This window comes from Scomber scombrus, chromosome 10 (assembly GCF_963691925.1).
Source record: "Scomber scombrus chromosome 10, fScoSco1.1, whole genome shotgun sequence".
Classification (NCBI taxonomy): domain Eukaryota; kingdom Metazoa; phylum Chordata; class Actinopteri; order Scombriformes; family Scombridae; genus Scomber; species Scomber scombrus.
The window spans coordinates 23,110,222-23,131,035 of record NC_084979.1 but is presented as its reverse complement, the minus strand read 5'-3'; the positions used below and the strand labels follow the sequence as shown (position 1 = coordinate 23,131,035).

The 20,814-nt window shown below is 37.6% G+C and overlaps 2 protein-coding genes across 2 annotated transcripts; both read right to left on the bottom strand.

The window, feature by feature from the left end:
• Positions 1 to 1,430: 1,430 nt before the first annotated feature.
• Positions 1,431 to 6,180, bottom strand: smim29 (small integral membrane protein 29). Its single transcript, XM_062427296.1, has 5 exons — positions 6,102 to 6,180; positions 5,163 to 5,460; positions 4,939 to 4,964; positions 4,693 to 4,798; positions 1,431 to 3,128 (listed from the first exon to the last, which is right to left on the bottom strand). Exons 2-5 carry the CDS (start codon positions 5,268 to 5,270, stop codon positions 3,060 to 3,062), a joined length of 309 nt encoding a protein of 102 aa, XP_062283280.1. The 5' UTR covers positions 5,271 to 5,460; positions 6,102 to 6,180; the 3' UTR covers positions 1,431 to 3,059.
• A 1,757-nt stretch (positions 6,181 to 7,937) lies between these two features.
• Positions 7,938 to 11,213, bottom strand: LOC133988286 (uncharacterized). Its single transcript, XM_062427889.1, has 7 exons — positions 11,078 to 11,213; positions 10,561 to 10,683; positions 10,052 to 10,218; positions 9,799 to 9,882; positions 9,510 to 9,605; positions 8,189 to 8,421; positions 7,938 to 8,079 (listed from the first exon to the last, which is right to left on the bottom strand). The coding sequence occupies exons 1-7, from the start codon at positions 11,132 to 11,134 to the stop codon at positions 7,985 to 7,987; spliced, it is 855 nt and encodes a 284-aa protein (XP_062283873.1). The 5' UTR covers positions 11,135 to 11,213; the 3' UTR covers positions 7,938 to 7,984.
• Between the last annotated feature and the right edge of the window lie 9,601 nt (positions 11,214 to 20,814).

The window sequence follows — 20,814 nt, the reverse complement described above, 5'->3', positions numbered from 1 at the left end:
GTCTGTACTTTTTTTTTTTTTTTTTTCCATTCCATTTAGCTCTCACTGCTTCACCTAGCTTGGTCCTCCTGTCATCACTTGGTACAGTAATATACTTTCTTGGTCTTTTTTTGACGACGTGTTGTATGCTGTCTGATACAGGAAAAAAAAAAAGATGTTTGTTTGTGTATTTTTCTAAGTGTCAGGGAACCCTCGGTCACAGTCCACTTAACTGGGTTTTTCCACACACCTAAGCTGCTACAACCTCAGTTACGGAACCCGGAAAACTGCAAACAGGCAATACAAGGCCTGGAATTTCATACCTCACTCAACAGCTTACTTTACTATATAATTGCATTTTAACTGGTTTCTGTTGTTTTTAAATGTAACCTGGCATGAGTTGGAAAGATGTCATTATTACAAAGTTTGTTGTTTAGTTTTTTTTTTTTTAACCTGACTGTAATGAGGTATCTAAGATGTCAAGTTTGTGATTGTGTGCATACGCAACACGGCTCGGCTCGTTCATAACCAGAGCTTGCAGACAGGTTGTGTTAAATGTGTGAAGCAAGTCAGGGAGACCTGTCAGCTTGACGACTGTGTTCGCTGACTGTGGTAGATTAGCAGGTGTGTTCCTTTTTTAAAAAAAGAATTCTTCTGGTGCACTGAAATGTTTGGTTCAGATTTTCATGGACAAATGTTTGTGTGTTTGTGACAGACTGGGCGCTTTTTCCACTTAACTGTTCTGTCGGCCGCCATGTGTTTGACACTGCTGCACACGGCCACCCTCGCCATAACTCGTACAACGGTCATTTCATGTCTATTTTCAAAATCCTGGGACTACTCTTGACAATATCAGTTTTCATTTTACATACCAACCATCTGCATACCGTTCATTTATATACTGTAAACTCATTAGGATGGGATCATTCTTTTTAATGTACACCGTATATAAATGTACAATGTCTATATTTCTATGGTGCCCTACAACAATTTGTATCAGAAATGGTCAATAAAGAGAATTTTCTTTGTCATTTTTCTGTCACTTTTTCTGAGGCATGTCTGCATTCTCTTACAATTTTCCTCCCAAAGTCTCAAGAAATCATGCATGTTACGTTACATTGTAGAACTGCAAAGATTTGCTGGTTCATCAATTAGTTAACAACCATTAAACTAATCGACGTCTATTTAAATAATAAATTGTTTTGGATTTTTCTGTATTTTCCAAGAAAATCAATTCCTTGGTTCCAACTTCTTTAATGACTCGTTTCTTCAGTCTATGATAATAAAGTTAAATATTTTTTGTTGACTTTTGGTTAGGGCAGAAGACATTTGAACACATCATCTTGCACACAGCGACCAATATTTTTCCCCATTTTATGGACTTTACTAATAAATTTGAGAAATGTAAAGGTCTACTATGATCGCTAGTGTGAACAACAATTACAACAAGACAAAGTTATATTACTTTATTTACATCTCCAATATTTGAATCGATAGCCTTCTCAATTATCTCTCAAAGCAACAATAGTACAACAGTCTGAAAGATGAAATTCATAACAGTGCTGCCAATTCACATTTAAAATTTACTTCAGTAATTCTTTGACTTTTCAAGTTCAACCTGAAATCAGAGCTTTCTATGAAGAGTTCACTACGTTTCACCAGTGCAAATCCATGTCATATGACTAGATATTTGTACAGTTTAAATAGTTGGAGGCCTGTTAAATAGATATTTTTCACACAATAAAAATGTAAAAGCCTCACACAATGCATAGAAAATGAAAAGTGAGATGTAAAGATGACTGGTGGAGCACAGCATGTGCATGGGGATAAAGATGTTTCACGGTCCTCACTGACCACTGAAAACAACTTGTATGTAAAAGCTTACACTCCCTCTGAAGCACCTCTATATGTCATACCTGATAATGTCAAAAGTTTGAGTATTAGCTGTCAGAGACATTTCTATACTCAACCACTACAATATATGACTTGTTAAATTTGTGTCCACCTTCATGGACAGTTTAACAGGTATATTGTATGTAGTTTACATTCACAAATGCAAAAGGCAAATAACGGTCAGGAAAGGTTTCAATTCATTAACACAAAAAAAGAAGAAGTTTGTCCAGTGCTTGATACAGTCAGACCTATGGCATTCATCTGAATAGATTCTTCAGCTGGAGGTAAGTTTGTGCTGGTGCCATGCCTTGCAGACAGGACATATTTAGGGCACTAGTCACAGCTCATTTTGGGGATGAGAGGATGTTGGTATTGTTTACTTCCATATCTGCCTTTTCATACCATTGATAGGAGTCATAGGATTTGGCTAAACCACAAAAAAATCCGGATTGTGTGGCAGCTACTTAAATTCTGAGAGCAAATTAAAACCAAAGAGGGCGTGTTCATTCTTTTGAGTCAACTTGAAACTGAAATAAAGTTTACCAAACCAAACCTAATCCTGACAGCTTATTTTCATTCTTTTTAAACAGCACTTAATCAAAGAAGCCATATTTTGTTGTAATGCACTGCAAATACCCCCCACACAACAAGCGATCCAGTTCACTAACCTTCTCACAGCAGGCGTGATGATTTTTATCTAGTGCACAGCATTTATACTCATACCACATCTTGAACACGGCCCCTAAATCATAGTCGGTGCAAATGCCCACTGCAACCCACAGGAACATAACTGCTTGCCGCATGTTGCCCACATCAACATTATATAACGTAAACAAAGTAAACCTACAGGAGCCTGTATCTTTAGGAGGTTCGACCTTTCTTAAGTGAGATGTGTCACTGAATACCACAATAAAAAAAATGTCTGAATAAATAATTTCCAATAAATAGGTTTAAGGTACTGTGTGTGTTAGGCACACAGGATTGGCATCAGAACCTCACAAATGAACAGCCACTGAGTCCATACATTGCACAGGAAAAAGCAAAATGCTGACTGTTGCTGATGTACTCAGGAGATAACAGAAGATGGCAGCAAAAAAAAACAACAACCCATCAAACGTGACTGATCTCTGTGGCTAAAGGTTGTCTCCACTCTCAATGTTCTACTGTATGTTATGGTTTTATTACCATCATGCATTGACATCTTTGGTCAGAAGAGGGCGACGCTGTTGATAACTTCTGGCCCAACCTTGTACAACCTGAGGACATAAAATGCAAAGCACATTTTAGTTTTGTACAGTATTTCTTTAAAGGCATAACTAAGTACAATATTGATTCAAATGAGGTCATATAAAGTTAAGTCGTTCGACCTAATTACACACAGGCCAATGGTGCTTGGTATCACCTCTGTGATATCAGTCTATAATGGCAATTTCAGTTCTCAGAAAATTCAGATGTACATATGTAGAGATATATTCTGACACACATAAAAAGCTGAGATTGAAAGGCACCTGACAGTTTTTTTTGTCACTGCACTAAAATTATATTTGCATACCCAGAATGAAATAAAATACTGTTTCTCACCAGCTCCCGTCAGTGCATTAAAAAAATAGTAATAAATATGTACAAATGACATTTAATTTGTGCATTAAGACACATTTGAAATGTTTCAAAATAATATGTCTCTCCAGAAAAAATGTCCCTGTTACTAATGATAATCCAGAGACGTCACTGTGAGCAGTTTTCTTATGGAACTACTTTCTACCAAATGAATAGTCCCAGCAAATACTGCTGGCAGCGATGAACACACTCAAAAACAGAGACACTTCTTCTGGAAAGACATGTTGCCTTTAAGATTTTAAGCACCGCAAATTCAATTCACTTTCTCTGTATTGGATTAGCAGAAAAACTATCTTCAAGACTAAATACCAGTGGGAGTAAGTGATACAATGTTTTGTGTGATTTGAGTGGAGTGACCCTTTAAAAAAAGGACATATCAATAGTCACTTAGCCCAATACAGAACTTGATATTATGGCACTCACAGTTTTTCCCATTTTACATTTTCACAAATTTGAAGTCAAACTTTTTTTGCAGCTTTGTGCATAGTCAACATTGCCACCTAGTGTTTCTCATGACTCATTGCATTTTAGAATTACTGCAATCAACCAGGCAAACCTAAATCTCCAAAACTAAGATATGTGTACCACCACGAGTATCAGAAGATCTTCAAGGGAGGAGTCAGGGCATTATTGGTCTGACCTTAAGGTAACATGACAGCTACTTGTACTTGCTCATGTAGGCTTTACTGGTTTTTAGAAAAGCCTTAAATTACACAAAGGTCAAATTTTGTGTAGAAAGAATCGTGTCAGAAGTGTGAAGTGTTTGAGGCTTGCAGATAAACTTTGTTTACTATACTCCTACTATTGTATGCTCTACTGCAATAAGTGCATTCTTTTGTATGTGGAGAGGAAGTAACAATTGAGTAAACAATTGAGGAACTGTTGCTCTGAGTAAATGGCGGAACCAGTGGCAACCACACAGATAGAAAGTATATACTGTGAGAAAACAAGGTGTGGTAGATGTGGTTTACCATTGTCCTTTGTTGAAAATGTGTTCAATTGTATTAAGATCAAGCATGCATACCAGTTGAGAGAACACGTATCTTCCTCATGGTAAAATGATTGAAAAATTCTTCTTCAATTTGACTCAGAAAATCTAATTTTCTTGATGGTGTTGCCATTTTCATCTGATTTCACACTGACAACGTATCCCACATGCAGAAAAACATGTCCAGAGGGTTGCAAACCAGTGGTGTATCATACCCTTGTGTCCTCTTCTCTCCACAACATTTCCTGTTCAGCTTCATTCAGCTCTTCTGATGGATCATATGTGTAAACTGGTAACAGCTGATGACGGAGTCTGTCAATTCTTAGGGGGACAAAAAATAAATAAATAAAGGAAATCAAAGAGAGACTTCATTAATCACACAGTTGCAGAAGTGATACAATCAAGTTTATCATAAAAGCACTGTGCTGTGAAATCAATATGCACTAATCAAAAGTCGTTACCTTCTTTTCTTACGTATATACATGACCTGAAACAAACAAAAATAAAGAGGATTATACATATACAGTTTACATACCATAAATCTGTCAATTCTGACTTTTCATGGTGCCTTTTAATTGATGGTATTATTTTCACTAAACTTAACATTTTCCATATATGACAGCTTGTAGGCACAGCATATTTTTCAGCAAGTCAGCTCTGTGTCCTGTGCCATCAAGCCACTTACCACAGCTGCAGCTATTCCTGCGATGGTGATGAGGAGAAATGGCACCAACACATAGCTGACGGCCACATCCCCATCTATGACGGCAGGGGGCTGAGTAGTACTGTTCATTGCATATGTTCAGTTAAGGGGGACACAGGGGGCTGCTTGTGCAGGGCCTTTACAAGCAGCAGACCCCTTCCTGGTGTCAGACACTGTGCAGCGGATCTCTCCTCAAGCTGCCCCTTTGTTGTTTATGTCTCATCCTTTTCACTCATGTGACTACCTCGTGGTATCACTGCCCTTACTAATGAGAAGAAATCTGTGAAAATATACACGGAAAAGGATTTGCACGTAGTTACAAGCATATCTGGGTCGTCAAAAAGGTCACATGGTGGCGGATACGTGACGCTCAATGAATATTACAGGAAACAACAGGACAATTATCCCAATTATAAAATATCTAAATGACCAATGAGTGAGCATATGCAAATGAAAAAAAAAAAAGAATGCAATCAAGCAGCTTATATTCTAAATTCACTGCACTGGCACCGTTGAGGAAAGCTTCACCATTTATTCATGTGGGCCAACTCAGTGTGCAGCAAACATGACATGTCTTGTGATCTCAGTTGAAGCCCCTGCTTACGTTAGCAAGCAGCGTTACATGTCACTTTTTTACTGCGGTCAGTCGGTTTGCTGATGTTTGCTGATTTTCTATCTATTACAGTAGAAAAAAGCTAAATATTACTATTGCACTTCAATTACGTTTTCTGTTAAAAAAAATGTAAGCCTTAGCTGCTCGCCTCTAGCTAATGCTATAAGTTATAAACAGCTCCCGTTAGCTGCGCTGGAAGATGACGCTGCGACTGAAGTTGATTGACAGCACAAACAAGCTAATGCTGATTTATAACCAGACACAATATGCCTGTCTTTCATTTTAGATAAATACAAGTACATTCTTACCCACTGCTCAAAGGACCTCTTTCCAGTAACGTAGTGTTATGGTTTGTTTGTTCCGCAGCAATGACAGCTTATCTTCCACTAGCAGCATCAACGATGATACTTCCTGTCTGCATCAGTCTTTCAGAATAAAATCCATGCCGCCGGTCACTCGCGTTTGTTGCAGCGTTATTTTCACCACAGACCACCACAATAAAAGAGGTGGCTTTTAAACTGTTGTCAGGACCTGGGACTACAAACAAGGTCAGTGTTTGGGAGTAACTATTTACATGTAACTACGTTAGGTAATTTAATTACAAAATAAATTTAACTGTAATCCGTTACAGTTACTGTGACATTTGTTTTAATTAAATTAAAGTGACTTATGAAAATCTTTATAACAAAGGAAGTTACATCTGAAGTCAGACCTTTTTTTCAATTTTTTTGAAATTTTTTTGAAATTTTTTCTTGAAATTTAACATGTTATATATAACATGTTATATATATATTGGTGTTTTTAATTCTTTGAAAACAATATATTTTTTTATATTTCAGTATCTCGTTATAACGTGAAAAGTGTCACGTTATAACATGAAAACTATCACGTTAAAATGTGATAGTGGAACTTCTACACTGAGGGAACGGTGTGTGGAGAACTGATAGAAGCGTGGCTAATATACACGATTTAAATTGTACTTCATGCTTGGGTTGAGACATGACGAGACTGGGCACAGTGGATGATACTGTGATGAAAATGCTTACACTGAGAAGGATTTTAAAATGCACGGGGCTCTATACGAGGGTCGGACTCATTCATCCAGCTTTACACAGAAGGATGGATGAGTCCGATCATTGATCTGATGTAGGAGGAGCCACCTCAGCCAACATGCACAAGTTAAGGAGCACACAGTCTAACCTTCCCAACCCTGTTGACTGGATACCTCAAACTACACACAAGTTCAAATATGACATGGGGCACATCTAAGAGTTGGCCAGATACATGGCTAAACCCAGAGCATCCAGAGCCAGTGCCTTTTTCTTTGTTTTCCTGATGGTTCACATGCTCAAAATTTATTTTGGTCCTTATTAACTATTTTCCAAATAGAATGCACATAGAAATAAGATGAATAAGGCATTGGATCAAAAGGAAAACAAAAAAATATTACATTCATTTTAAATTACATTTCACTCTGTAACACTGCCTTAACTGAGATTTCTTCATAAGTTTCTCTCTTGATCATAGTTGTTATAAACTCACTCAGACTGCAACAAGATTTTTTTTTTAATTCTGGGCTTTTGAGAAAACATTAGTGCTGCAGCCTCGTGCCAAAAGCCACCCCCTAGCTCCGCCCCTGATTATGACTTTCTTTTATTCATTTTCGGTCCATCGAGTTTTTATATTTGTAAAACTTTCCTCAAGCCCAGAGCTCTTACAATGCTACATTATTATACATTATTGTGGGCTAAATGTTTTATTTTATCGCTAAGCTCGAGCCCTTTATAGTTATCATTGTTATTATTATTATTAAATCATCTTTATTGAACAATATACATTGTTTTCAGACATCCAATAATATGCCAATAATTTATAATGTGAAAAGAGATATAGACACATAAACACAACTTTGTTAAATATGAATAATTATTAAAGCGCTGTGCTTGAGCCCAGAAAAGTGATTTTGAAACATCTGTGTTGGTTGGAAGAAATGAGAGTGCCCTGGGAAAATCCACACAAACATGGGGATGACATGTAAACTCCATACAGGAATTCCATTCAGTTCAGCATGGGAGCCACCCTGCTACCCATACAAATTGCTGTGATGGTTGTGCACTAAAACCCAGGAGAACTTGAGGTTGAGCTTTGCCATACAGAGTGAGTTTTATTACATATTCACAGACAAAACGTTTTACTCCTCGTCATCGTCAGACAAACAGGAGCAGTAGAGTTTCCATCTCAAGGCAGAGAAGAAACCTTTCTTCTTCTTTTTAAGGTCACTGACAACTGAGAATCAAAAATATAGTCGATGCTTTAGCCAAGTTTGAAAGAAATATTTAAAAAGGAGAGTGGAAGGTCACAACAATTTTGGCAAGTGCAGGTGAATATTTCCTACCAGAAGAGTTCAAGATAACGGGGGCGGGAGTTTCAACACAGCTGTTTGGAGGAACCACTGGGATGATTATGTTGGCATAATCCACAAATGGCAACATATCAGTGGCACTATCAGTGATTGACTCGAGACCACTATCATGACATAAATCGTGTTCGGTCACAGATTCCAATATGAGGTCTCTATCATCCTTCGCCTGCTGAAAGTTGGCCAACATGTCCTGCAAAGTCTGGAGACTACATACACACACACATACACGGAGAGTCATTGTTAATCCACGAAAGAGTCTAAAGAGACATGTGACATTATCTTTTTAAAGGAAATAATCTGGTCTATTGAGCATGTGTTCAAACCACTGCTACCTGTTTTAATTACAGAACTATGAATATTGAAGCAGTAATTGACACGTTTCTAAATGTCATCTTGGGATCTAGATGACATTTTGAAACTTGAAGAAACCAAACTAGAATAACAGAGCTTTTGGGAAGGTCACCATCATGAATGGACTCACTTATATAGACATTTTATTTATGTCTGATGAAGTTTTGCTGCCCATTAGCAGTCTGAGACACTAGGAATCAACTCATTTGTCACTTATTGTAATAACACATGTATTGGTGAAGTCTGGGGTAGCATTATTACTACCTGCTATTTCTCATATCTGTACTTCACAGGGTCTCAGAAAGAAAGTATTTTCCAAACAGTTGAACTATTCCTTTAATATCTGCAGTTGGTTTGCTTCATCATGATGACAAATAGACTACTACTACTGAATTCATTTAGAGGTAGCATTCTTCTGCCTCCGGAGAGCATGACAAAAAGACAGCGAAAATGGAGAGAGAGAGCAAGCAAGAAGCTTTTGACGTAAAAACATTTGTTCCAGGTTTTGGGTCGGGTTTCATGTTCTGAATCAAGCTATTGATAGGTGTTGTTTAGCTAATCTTAGCATTATAACCCAAAACAGGGTGAAACAGCTAGCTTGTGTTTTGGCGAAGCCTAACAAGCACCTCTAAAGCTAATTAATCATCATGTATGTATTTTCTTTTTAATTCAGTTACAAACCAGGATGTAATAATTAAAAGTTATGGAGAGTCACTGTGAACATGTTAGCAAGCTGACCTTAGCATTTAGCATCAAGCATAAAAGTCTAAAACACTTGGAAAGATTTTGTGATGAAAGATGCTTTGTGTAAACATGCTTGCTGTCACAGTGAGCAGCAATCCTCAAATGTTATTTGTGTGCATAAGGTATGATCATAACTATTAATTGTTATTGCCTAACATATGCTTATCTGTGGTTTGAGAAGAGGAGAAAATGATCTTACCATATGGTTTTATTCAGCTGGGTGGCTCCATCCCTCTGTGTGGTCTTGTTAGCTGGCAGAGCCCTGATGACACCTGGTTCACGTATACAGGAGGTTCTACAGATGCAGGTGAATAAAGATACATACAGTTGAGAAATAGTATCTCCGAAATTACTTGTTAAGATACATTTTGCAATTCCCCTCAAAGGCAGAGGGGTGCTGAATTGAGTGCAAATGTACAATAATACATCAAACATGTCTTCTGTATCACATAATCCAACAGAAAAGGGGAAATCAAAACCTACTGTACCTGTAATCAGCCCTTATCTCTGCAGTGCATTTAGTGTTTGTTAGTGCTCGACCCCTGCTGGGTTCAGCAACTGCAGTTCCTTTGCTACGAAAGGATACATTTGCACTTTTATAGTAATGTTCAAATTACACAATATACACGTTAAACCAGCTCTAGTAGTCTACTATGCTGATGATTGTCTGATAACCTGTGTGCCAAGAAGTAGGCCTTAAGCATACAGACTTAAGCATACTACTCACATAGATACACTTACTGAGAGCTGTTGTTGGTTGTCAGGTAGCGCATTTTTATGAATGGATGCTTCAGGATTTCACATGGGGTAATCCTGTTTCTTGGATCCATTTGAAGCATCATCTTCAACAGCTCAACGCAAGTACTCCTCTCAGCAGCTTCTGCACTGTTTTCTTCATACAAGGTCAACTACATTTGGAAAAAGAAAAAAAAGGTTCAATTGATATTAACCTAAGTAACTTTGTGACTCACAAAAAGTCACAAAGGTACTCAAGTTGAAACAATTTTGTGGGCTCCTCTACAAGCAGCATCTACTTGGTAATTTACTGTTTTCAGTTTATCTAGAGTGGTTATTCTGTGGTTCCTGGTTTCCTCTGGCTTGATGCCCGTGTCTTTGTAAAACTGTGGTGGTGTCTAAAAGAACATAAAATCCACTTGAGGTATTTCTTCAATAGAGTAAGTGTTTTTGAAACAATTTCAATAGAAAATAATTCATATTCGGTGAAGTCCAAGAAGGTTGTAGTACTGTACCTTCAATGTCCAGCGTATGGTCAAAAAGAACTTCCGAATTCCATAGTAGAAATTTTCTGTATGTATACCCTCATCCAGAAGTCTCTTAGGAGGTTCACCCAGAAGGTCAATCATGAAACGTAGCTGGAGACAAAAAATAAAAAATAGCCCAATATAATTCTAATCTTTGTGTTTTTCGTTTTACAGGGCTCTATGGATGGCAATGTCTGTCTGTCAGTTGTTGGTCATCTGTGCCTTTGAGTGAAATTTCTTTATAACTATTAATTGGATTGCCTTGGAATTTGGTAAAGACATTCATATTGCCCTAAAGATGAATCCCTTTTTGATGATTCACTTTTCATCTAGCACCACCTAAGTGCAGTCTCACTAAGACACTGGCATGGCTACAGACTTGTAGCACTTAGTAATGTTGTTATATGTCCATTATTAATAAAAATGCCCAACCTTTAGTACATGCAAATCGATATTACTACATATCATAGGAATGGTATTTAAATGAAGTAGCTATAATACTTACCACATCATATTCCTGTCTCCCTGGGAAAAGTGAAGAGGCAAGGAGCATATGGGCCATCACTGAGCCAAGAGACCAAATGTCTATGGCCTCATTAAATGAGCTTCCCAAAATAACTTCTGGGGACCTGAGAGTGGAATAAAACAAAAAACAAAATGAAGAACACTGTTGTGTTAAGGCATGAAAATACAATTTCTATTGTAGCATCTTGCATGTGGGACCCTGAATTCATCAGTTTCCTTTTCATTTTGACTGTATCAAATGCTTTAAAATGGTGAAACATTTTCATCGCGATTGCCCCATATTGATTCAGTGTTTCAAAAAGCTTTGTTTTATCTGTCACTACTGCAAACATATTTCAACAGAGCAGTGTTTGCCAATTTCAATAACTGACATGAGATGTTAACCCAAGCTGTTTCCAGCTCTAAAGGTCTCACCGATACCAAAGTGGCTGAACAACTAGTCCTAGTTCAGCTTCAGATCTCTCAAGAGTCAAGCCAAAGTCAATGACCTTCACCCTGAATGGCTGTCTGTGATGATCAACAAGCATGATGTTGTCCAATTTCAAATCTGTATGGATCAGTCCAATTCCCTTCAGGGCCTTTAGCGCTCTAGCCACCTGTAAGTAAAGTCAGTCACAGAATAAAATGACTGTGGGAAACTAAAAGAGCTTCAGATACTACTTTCTATCTGGCACTTTATTCTTACATCTTTGATGATGATCCTTATGCCATGTAAAGGGATAGGGGCCCATTGTCTCTGGCACATGTGTTCATGGAGGCTCATTTCCAGAATTTCAAACACCATAAAGGTCCAGTCCATCCTGTGGAACCATTCATGGCATCTCACGATGCGAACCTTATCAGGGTCCAAACATCTGAGTTTTTCCAGTATGAGCACCTACGGATAAATGACAAGTTTGAAACAGCTATGTCGTCAACAGTTCTTGTGCCTTTTGAAGTCTTTTTATAATGATTTGGCTTAGAAAAGTGTGATCTTTGCACTGTGATCATTGAGAACCTCACTTCTCTTATTTTGCTGAGATTTTCCCCTCTTTTCCTTAAGATCTTCACAGCCACAGCCTCTTTTGTGTCACATTTCACACATTTGAAGACATATCCGTAACATCCATGTCCCAGAGCCTTCTGCATCTTGTAGTTCCCCAACATGAAGTTGATTATGTTATAAGGGTCCATCATATTTCCCATTTTGCAAAAGGAAACACTGAAAGGAAAGTGTGAATTTGTGAGAGCCCCTTCACAAGCAATTGATAATTTTAAACAACAGTTTAACATCTTAGTGTATTCTTAACTAGTGTAATGATACACACATTAAGTTTTAATAAAGTGGAAGAGGGCTCATTCAGAGCTAGTTCCCTAGATTTTCTTGTGTATGGCCATTAATTGTATATCGATTTTTATATGTATCCTACATCAAAATGCTTATGTAAACATGTTAACAGATAATTACAGCTACACAGTTAAATCCTTTAAAGTAAAAATGAAAATCAGGCAAAGGAGCATCAGTGAACTGCTTCACAGGTTGTTTGAAGGTGTACAATAACTTACCTAACACACAGTCAATCTGGTGCAGTTATTTGGACTTCAGATGGGCTTGATTTAAATGTGTCGAGAGGTTGCTTGTTAAGAATGGCAGATCTTCACTCTCTGTGATGTAAAACATATTTTAGAACTTCACAGTGTCATAATGTTCTGTTCTGAGTCCAGATTCCAATGGTCACCAAATGTGTCACATTAGAACTACAAATAATCTAGTTTTCAATAAATATATACATGTAGTTTGTTGTTACTGTCAAAAGTGGTAACTGTACTGCATTTCACATCTGCCCTTTTTACTCCACCTGATGGCTGTAATTTCTTTAAGTAAGGATTGTACATACAAAATATGATTTATACTCAAGATATATCTTTTTTTTCACTGTACACCTTATTTGTGTCCTTCTGTTCTTACCTTTCACATGTTCTTTCCTTCCTGTCTTTTTTCAGCTGATCTGAAATCATGAAAATCTTATCTAACAGTCCACTTTATATATTATAGCCTGACCAATAAAGGGTTTTTTTAGGCCTGTATCAACACTGTTTCAAAAATCTGGTAATGAAATACCAGCCGATATGATTAAATACTTTTTTTTTCACACACAGCCCATAAGCAGCTTTTAACTGGTTCCTTTTAATACTTTTAGTGTTTGTTAACAATTGCGATCAAGAAATGTTCTTGACAAGACATTTTACAGCTGAAAATGAACCCTGTCGTTAATCTTACAAACTATAGAATGGTGATGCTGTTTTGAAACATATTTTTTGCATTTCTCCACAAGAGCTGCAATAAGTGGCAGATTGATTGATTAGTCAAATGACAGAAAATGAATCATCATCTATTTAGGACTTTTTAAGGTAAAATCCCCCAAATTTGCCGGTTGCAGCTTTTCAAATGTGAGGATCTTAAGATTTTTGTGTCATACATGGCAGAAAACTGAATATCTTTGGATGTTGGACTGTTGATCAGACAAAACAAGACATTTGAAGATATAACTCTGGGCTTTAAGAAATTATAAGCAGCATTTTCCACTATTTCACATTCATCAGGGAAATAGTCATCAGCTTAATTGAAATGATCATTAGTTGCAGCCTTATTCATGGTCATTCATTAGCTGACATACAAACATATCAGCAATGTATCTATGTATGAATCAGTCAGGCACTACTATGTATGTTTTATGACGTTCACACTATCATCGTGTTCAAATGAAAGAAACAAAATACTGAACACACTTTTGTTTGTTAAAACGTTATATATTCTGAAGGCTCTGTAGATATATTGTGTTGTATAATGGTTTTGTGATTGTTTTGAGCATATCGTTACTTCAGGAAGAGCACTGCAGTCTTCTTGTTTCAGCTGATTGGTCTCAGCGTTTTTCCGGTATGCATCACTGACTCATCCAAAGCTGTGTGGTTGGTAATCCAATCACATTCATGTATATGTACACCCAGACATGTTAACCTCACATTGTCACAGTTCACTCTGCTGATTGTGCTCTTGCCATCACAGTTTGCTGTTGCAGCTCCCTCCATCACTCCAACCACCTCCTCATGTGGTATTTAATTTAAAGATTTTATGATGACTAATGCTCATATATGTTTATTAGGAGGATTAACTCTGTAAGCAGAATCCTCATGCCTGCTTGGATTAATTGAGAGCTCCCTCAAACAGCAGAGCTTTCTCTGCAAAATAACCAATTACCATTTCCTATAAATGGTCATTACTTGACTTATGTCTCTGACTGAAATTAGTTTATTGCAGAAAGGATGACATACAAATGTGAAGCATTCACCCACAAATTCCCACCTGGTTTTGCATTGGTTCTGTTTGTATTTTATCTTTCTTTAATCATTACAAACATTAATGTATCATCATAGTTGAGAGACAGCAACCAGGAAAGTTTGGGTATTTAAAAATTACAAAATGTTATCATATACTAAGAATAAGACAAAAATAAATGTCATAATATCATGACTTTATAGCAGGTTCAGTAACAGTTAGTGCACTGTCAGTTTACTGCCACTAGATGTCACTAAACACATGTGCATTAACAAGAAGAGGACGCTTAAGGGTAGAGGTTGTAATTTCCATACAAATACAGGATATTATGTTAAAATTGATTTATATGTTCAGTTGTTATGCTTCAGTGTTAATGGATGATGTTATCTGTCAGTTTAGGTTAATAATAAACTAAAATAAACCATAGACCAGACACAAAGGACACCAAAATGACTGCAGCGTTTGGCTCCTTCCGTATATGCTTTCTTTTCTCTAAGATTTGATAAGTTTGATAAGCACAAAAATATAATTCCATCCAGGAAATTTCAGGTCTCTCAGGAAATGTTTCAGCTCAAAAGTATAAAGTATAATCACAACACATCACAGGGAGAGAAGCATTGGGGTTGCAATTTCTTCTCAAAGCAGAAAGGAAAGAAACTAAGAGAAACAGCCTCATAGGATTTCATGTTTTCAGTCTTCATTTCTGAAAGGGACTGTTATTAGTATAAGACTTCAATATAGATTAGCCTTAAATCATTTGTATGTGATTATTTGATGTTTTGTGTGGTTTAAGTGTCACATTTAGGCATGCAGTGGAGACTATTCCTGTGCATTTGTGCATTCATGAATAAAAAGAGATCCTGAACATGTGTGACAGTGCAACAAAGCACTCAAGCATGACTGATAATGAAGACTTGTGCAGTAGTCTGTGACTGCAGTGACTGTATTGATGATAGGTTCATTATATTATTATCATAAAGTCAGAGTCAGGCGACATAAACCAGCTTAATCTGCTTTGAGGCATTTGCTCCTTGTCTCCACAGACCAAACACCTCTTCTCGTCACCCTGTTTGTGTTGGATACTGAGCAGCTTTGGCAAGGCGCTTTGCTCCACTGAGAGCTGAAAGGACCTGCACTCCAAAAATATTCTTTTCCCCTGATTTAAGAGAGAGATGTGAAACTTTACTTCAGGGTTTTCATTTGTTTTTTGTTGGCAGCTTAATAATTAGCTCATTTTCTCTGTTGGACCACAAGCCGATAAAATTTCATGAGGCTTATTGTTGCACAAATACATTAAGGTTGAATGCATATGATGTTGTGTCTCATGGTTTGTCCAATAATACAGAGTGCATGAAAAACATGTAAGCTATTTAACAATAAAAATAAGAATGTTTATGTGTCAATAAAGGAGAAATAAACCCTCTAAATTTAATCTTATGGGCTTGTTTGAAAGAGGGTTGCAACAATTTAGACCTAGACTTCACCCCAAACTTTACAAAATATATGAAACAACATCATTTAGATTTTGTCATTTTAGTATTGGTGAAATTCCAGTGACAAAAGCAGGGCTGACAAGATTTCAGTGCTATATTCCTCTTTGACCTCGCTACATGTCCCCTAACCCTAACTCTTACCCTGCAGTGTGTCTAATAATATCTATAATATATAACATCTATGTGCTTGGTCAGTAACACGAAGGTTGTAGCCCATAGTCTGACTGTATGCAGTATTATACTGCCATATTATGTTGTCACTGAGAGATCACTTTGGTGCAAAATGTAAGAATTATGCACTATAACTGCAACTATATAAATTAGTAGGTATCATGGAATAGACCTTCCTTATGTACTTGAAACAGTGGCTGGATATTCAAAAGGCCTGCTAGTCAGCTAAAGGACAAAAACACTCTCATCTCCCTCCCCTGCAGTGTAGTGAATGTGGGCGTGATTGACAAGAACAGAGAAGACGCCCCCTCTCAGCAGCAGCTCTCCTATTGGCTGCAAAGTGGAAGTCACATTTGGGGCTCTCCCCATTATTGAAACTCCCATATTATTTTAGAAATGGCCTATTATGTAAAATTATTATTATTTGACCCTGAACCATATGTGATCCACACAAAACTTTTTTTTAATACCCAGGAAACCTTAAAAATACAAATGAGTCACTCCCACCAGCAGATGCTGACACATTTGATATACCTGAGCTCCAGTGCTTAATATTGTGAGTGTGGTTTTAAAAGAAGTCACGTTTGCAGTAGCTCTTTCTTTCCCCTGCAGACTATTTCTGTCGTCCATTGAAAGGAAAACGCTGGGCCACCCCCCCGACGCGCGCCTGTGCTGTGGAGCTCCCCCTTGCTGCGTGCATCGTGATCTAGTGGATGCAGAGTCTTGCAGAGAACGCAGGGTCACCTTCTGTCACTGCAAGGGGAAATACTGAATAATTTCCAGCCAAGGCTATTGAGTAGTAGTGCACCTCAGCAGCAGCATATCTGGTAAGTCAGTATGTGTGTCTGCTCCTTGATGTCACATTGCTGCACTGGTAAGAGAAGCTGAGCATCCTTTTAGCAAAGGCGACGTAGGGATAAAGGAATCTCGCATCATCTACGATCGTTTGGAGAATGTGTCTTCACCTCTCTGCTGCGACACTGACCAAGTACTATAGATTCATATGCAATGCCACAGCTTTAGCAATTCTGAATTATGCATGCGTCATTTTATATGGGGTACCGTTGTTTGCATTCGCTAAGGGTGAAGAGGACCATCTTGCATCATCTTGGGTTACTGTTGTAGGCTTTGCTCGCCAGTGAAACTATATTCTTGAGTTGTTTAGTTTAGTTTTGCACAGCCTATTTAATTTCCGTTCATCATATCAAATTATAGGATGATGCATGGTGTAGTTTTTACTGCAGCCTTTGCTTTTGCCCTTTGAATTGACAGGATGGACACATTTGACCTCCGTGACCAAATTGTGTTGGCAATGCAATGTGTTTATTTGCATAAATGTTATGTAGCCTACAGAAAGATCAGCACAGGAATTGCCAGTATGATATCTAAGACTGTTGCCATATTAAGTACAGTATAGTAGATGGAGATGGTGGCCAAGCTGGAGATGGATTGCCATTTTATGTTCTTTTCCATGCGCCAAATGGGTAAACAACACTAGGTTATATGAACTACAGTACGTCGATCAAATATGTGGTAATCGTCACTACTTTATCTATATGTTTGGTTTAATCGGTACAAATACATCGAGTGGTGGTCAGGAATCGCTCTGTGTTATATATGAGGGTTTCTTGGTGAAATGGACGGGAATGTTAATGAGAGCACTCCGTTCTGACGTTATGTAATTGGTTGTCACAGCACAGCGAGGAGCCATCTCTAGCGTCATTGTTTTTCTCTGACTAACCAACAAGCACCACAGAGGAGGAGCATCCTGATTCCTACATGGGATTAAGTGCATGTGGTCTTTTAATCATTCATCAAATCTGCTCTCGAGCTGAAATGCATCCGGGCTTACAACTGACTAAAGTATATCGGTGGTTACATTTATGCGTTTAGCAGCAGAGATGTTATCATACGCTGTAATGATGATGCTGATGATGATGATGATGATGCTGTGTTTCAGGGGCTGGTTAATGTCAGATGGAGCGTCTCTTCTCTTAAACCCTGCAGCTCACATTTTCAACCAAAATATAAATACCCAGCCTAATACACACAGCTTGTCTCCACGAATAATGCATAGATGATTAAAGGGCTATTATATATGTGTTGTTTTTCTTTTCTGAGTAATGGTGACGTTGCAGATGACAGGCAGCTTGCTCGTGTCCGCCTCAGCTTGTTGTGGAGCTGTCCGCGGTGCTGAATTCACTGTTCGCTGGAGTGCAAGTCTGTCAGCAGCCAAGGTGCCCCCAAGAGAGCCTGACACGAGGCTGCAGGGGAGAGATGATGATACTGTCAGGTGGGGTAATCCAATTGTATTGCGGAAAGGGGAATTAAAGAGTACCTGCTATTTATTAGCGGACTTTTTTCACTCTTCACCACAAAGCCAGGTTTCAAAAGTGTATCAGCAGGAACATCTATCTATCTATCTATCTATCTATCTATCTATCTATCTATCTATCTATCTATCTATCTATCTATCTATCTATCTATCTATCTATCTATCTATCTATCTATCTATCTATTACTGCACTGTAATTACACTATATCTATAATTCTACTGTTCTATTGTTATTGTACAAAATTTTCATTTCATTTTATTTAACCTGTTTTTATCCTATATTTATATTTGATTGATTTTAATGTGCCTATCTGTACCTGCTCTATGATTTACCCCCATGTTGGGAACCACTTATCTCTAGCATTTAGGCCTAAATTTGGGCACCAAAATCTGTCATTGAATGTTTGGACTGATTTGTTGCTCAAATGTCTTGTATGGCTGCTTGTATTAAGACAACACGCAACATTTGAGAGGTTTGAGAGGCTTTTCTTAAATGAAAGAAAATATTTTTTTAGTAAACATGTCTGCAGCTCTCAAAGCTAGATATTGGAAAAAAGGATTGCATTAGTAAGAAAATAGATATTTTACTGTCAGTGGAATCAAAAAACAATATGTAGCTCCAGCAGTAAGTCTCACAGGCCCTGTCACAAAGCACATGTTATATTTATGATAGTCAAACCTCTGTGTGTGCACTCAAGTCTGTGTATGTATGTGTTTGTCAGTTTCTTTGAGAGGCATATGGCTATTAATTAAGTCACAAACCTTTGAGGCTCACTGCTTAATTTTGAAATCCACAAGTATGTCCCACCTCGCTTCCTGTAGTGCTTACAGTCTGTCTGCAGTTCATTTTGCGTTTCCATGCTTAACTTGTGTTTTTGATTGCAGTGAGGCAGCATATTCCTGATCAGGGGTGTGTTGTCAGACTTTAATTATAATTTTGCACTCCTAACAACTGGCTTGATCTGTTTTTATCTTTAACCATTAACAGGGTAATTGTGACACAAACCTACTGTATGAAACATACAGATAGTGGATAGTGAGCTTAAACACAAGTCAGGAAGTGGACATTTGATAGTTTTGGGTAGGTTTGCTAAATGTTTTTAGGTAGTTTTTAAGCTCCTCTTCAATTTGGTTTCTTTTCAGCCATGTCCATAATTGCTGACAAAGGATTAACAGGAGCTTGGGATTTGTAGAAAGAATTGCTGTTCATGCTAATGTCATTTGGTTGTTTGTTCTCCTATGTAATGTGAGATATCTAAAACAGGTGCAGTACTTCTGGCAAATGAGGGATGCTTTGTTGGAATGAAAGAGGACGAGGAGTGAAGGATAAAACTATGATTAACGTAACTTAATTTAACAGAATGCACAACAATGATTTGTTTGAATGAGATTAGCCTTTCCTTAGGTCACACAATTCATTACAATCCAAAAGACAAAGCGAAGGCTAATAGAGCAACTGGTGTGACATATGAGAAAATCACTTTATAGATGTAAACCTGCATCCAAATATTCCCTAATATGAAATACATTTATTTTATGTCTCTGTCAATATATCTCACATGGAGGAACGTGGCGCTTGCTCATGATTGTCGACCTCTGTGTTGTTGTCAGTCTTTGGCATTTGTTTTTTTTTTTTAATCTTCTTTAATATGCTTGTTGATGAAAGGGTTAAAGGCTGCTGTTGTTCTGTTAAAAGAGAAGATAGTAGTGTCTGACAAGGTGTGAAAAAAGAGGCAGAACAGAGAGTCTGAAGGGCAGCCTGAGTGTCTCATTTCTCTCAGTGCAGAGAACACACACAGGGGAAGACTCTATCCTTGGTGGAAGATTTATGACATTGGGAATGATAAAAAAGCATCCACAGTGCCTTTCACTCCACAAGAATCTCATTTTATTTTTCTAAACCCGTTTCAACGATTGTACACTAAAAGCCGGACTAAAAGCCGGAGGGATAAATAAAGGTAATATGCTATTAATATTCTATTTATTTAGATATTGCTGGTAAAAAAATCAACTTCCTAAATGTAATATGTAGCAAATAGAGTCAATTTAACATTAATAATGAATTGTCTTTCCTTTAAGTTTAACTTCTCATCAATAGATTTAGTTTTCTGCTCATACAACACGTGTCTCTTTTTGCAGAACAGTATGAACATGTTACCTTTCCTGCAGTGTCACCACAACATGTCAGTGTTTGCTCACTGTGAATCACTGTGTATGTAGCAGAGGATGGACCCGAGGCAGAGCACTGAGTCATTATGTGTCAGTATCTTTTTGGCAATTCAAAATGGAGTCCCAGTGAGCTCAGGGTATGAATCATGCACTGGATTGTGGATCAATACCTGTGTGAGTGGTTACACGTCAGCATCAATGGGTTTTGTCTATGCATTGTTTTGTGCTGGTTC

Bases quoted from the DNA above. Each gene is read 5' to 3' on its own strand.
- smim29 (XM_062427296.1), bottom strand. From the start codon at position 5,270: ATGAACAGTACTACTCAGCCCCCTGCCGTCATAGATGGGGATGTGGCC. The intron at 4,799-4,938 runs GTAACGACTTTT...TGTCCCCCTAAG, and splicing joins TATATACGTAAGAAAAGAAG to AATTGACAGACTCCGTCATC. The intron at 3,129-4,692 runs GTATGATACACC...TTATGTCCTCAG, and splicing joins GGAGAGAAGAGGACACAAGG to GTTGTACAAGGTTGGGCCAG.
- LOC133988286 (XM_062427889.1), bottom strand. From the start codon at position 11,134: ATGGCCCATATGCTCCTTGCCTCTTCACTTTTCCCAGGGAGACAGGAA. The intron at 9,883-10,051 runs GTAAGTGTATCT...ATCCTTTCGTAG, and splicing joins ACAACCAACAACAGCTCTCA to CAAAGGAACTGCAGTTGCTG. The intron at 8,422-9,509 runs GTAAGATCATTT...GTGTGTATGTAG, and splicing joins CAGCTGAATAAAACCATATG to TCTCCAGACTTTGCAGGACA.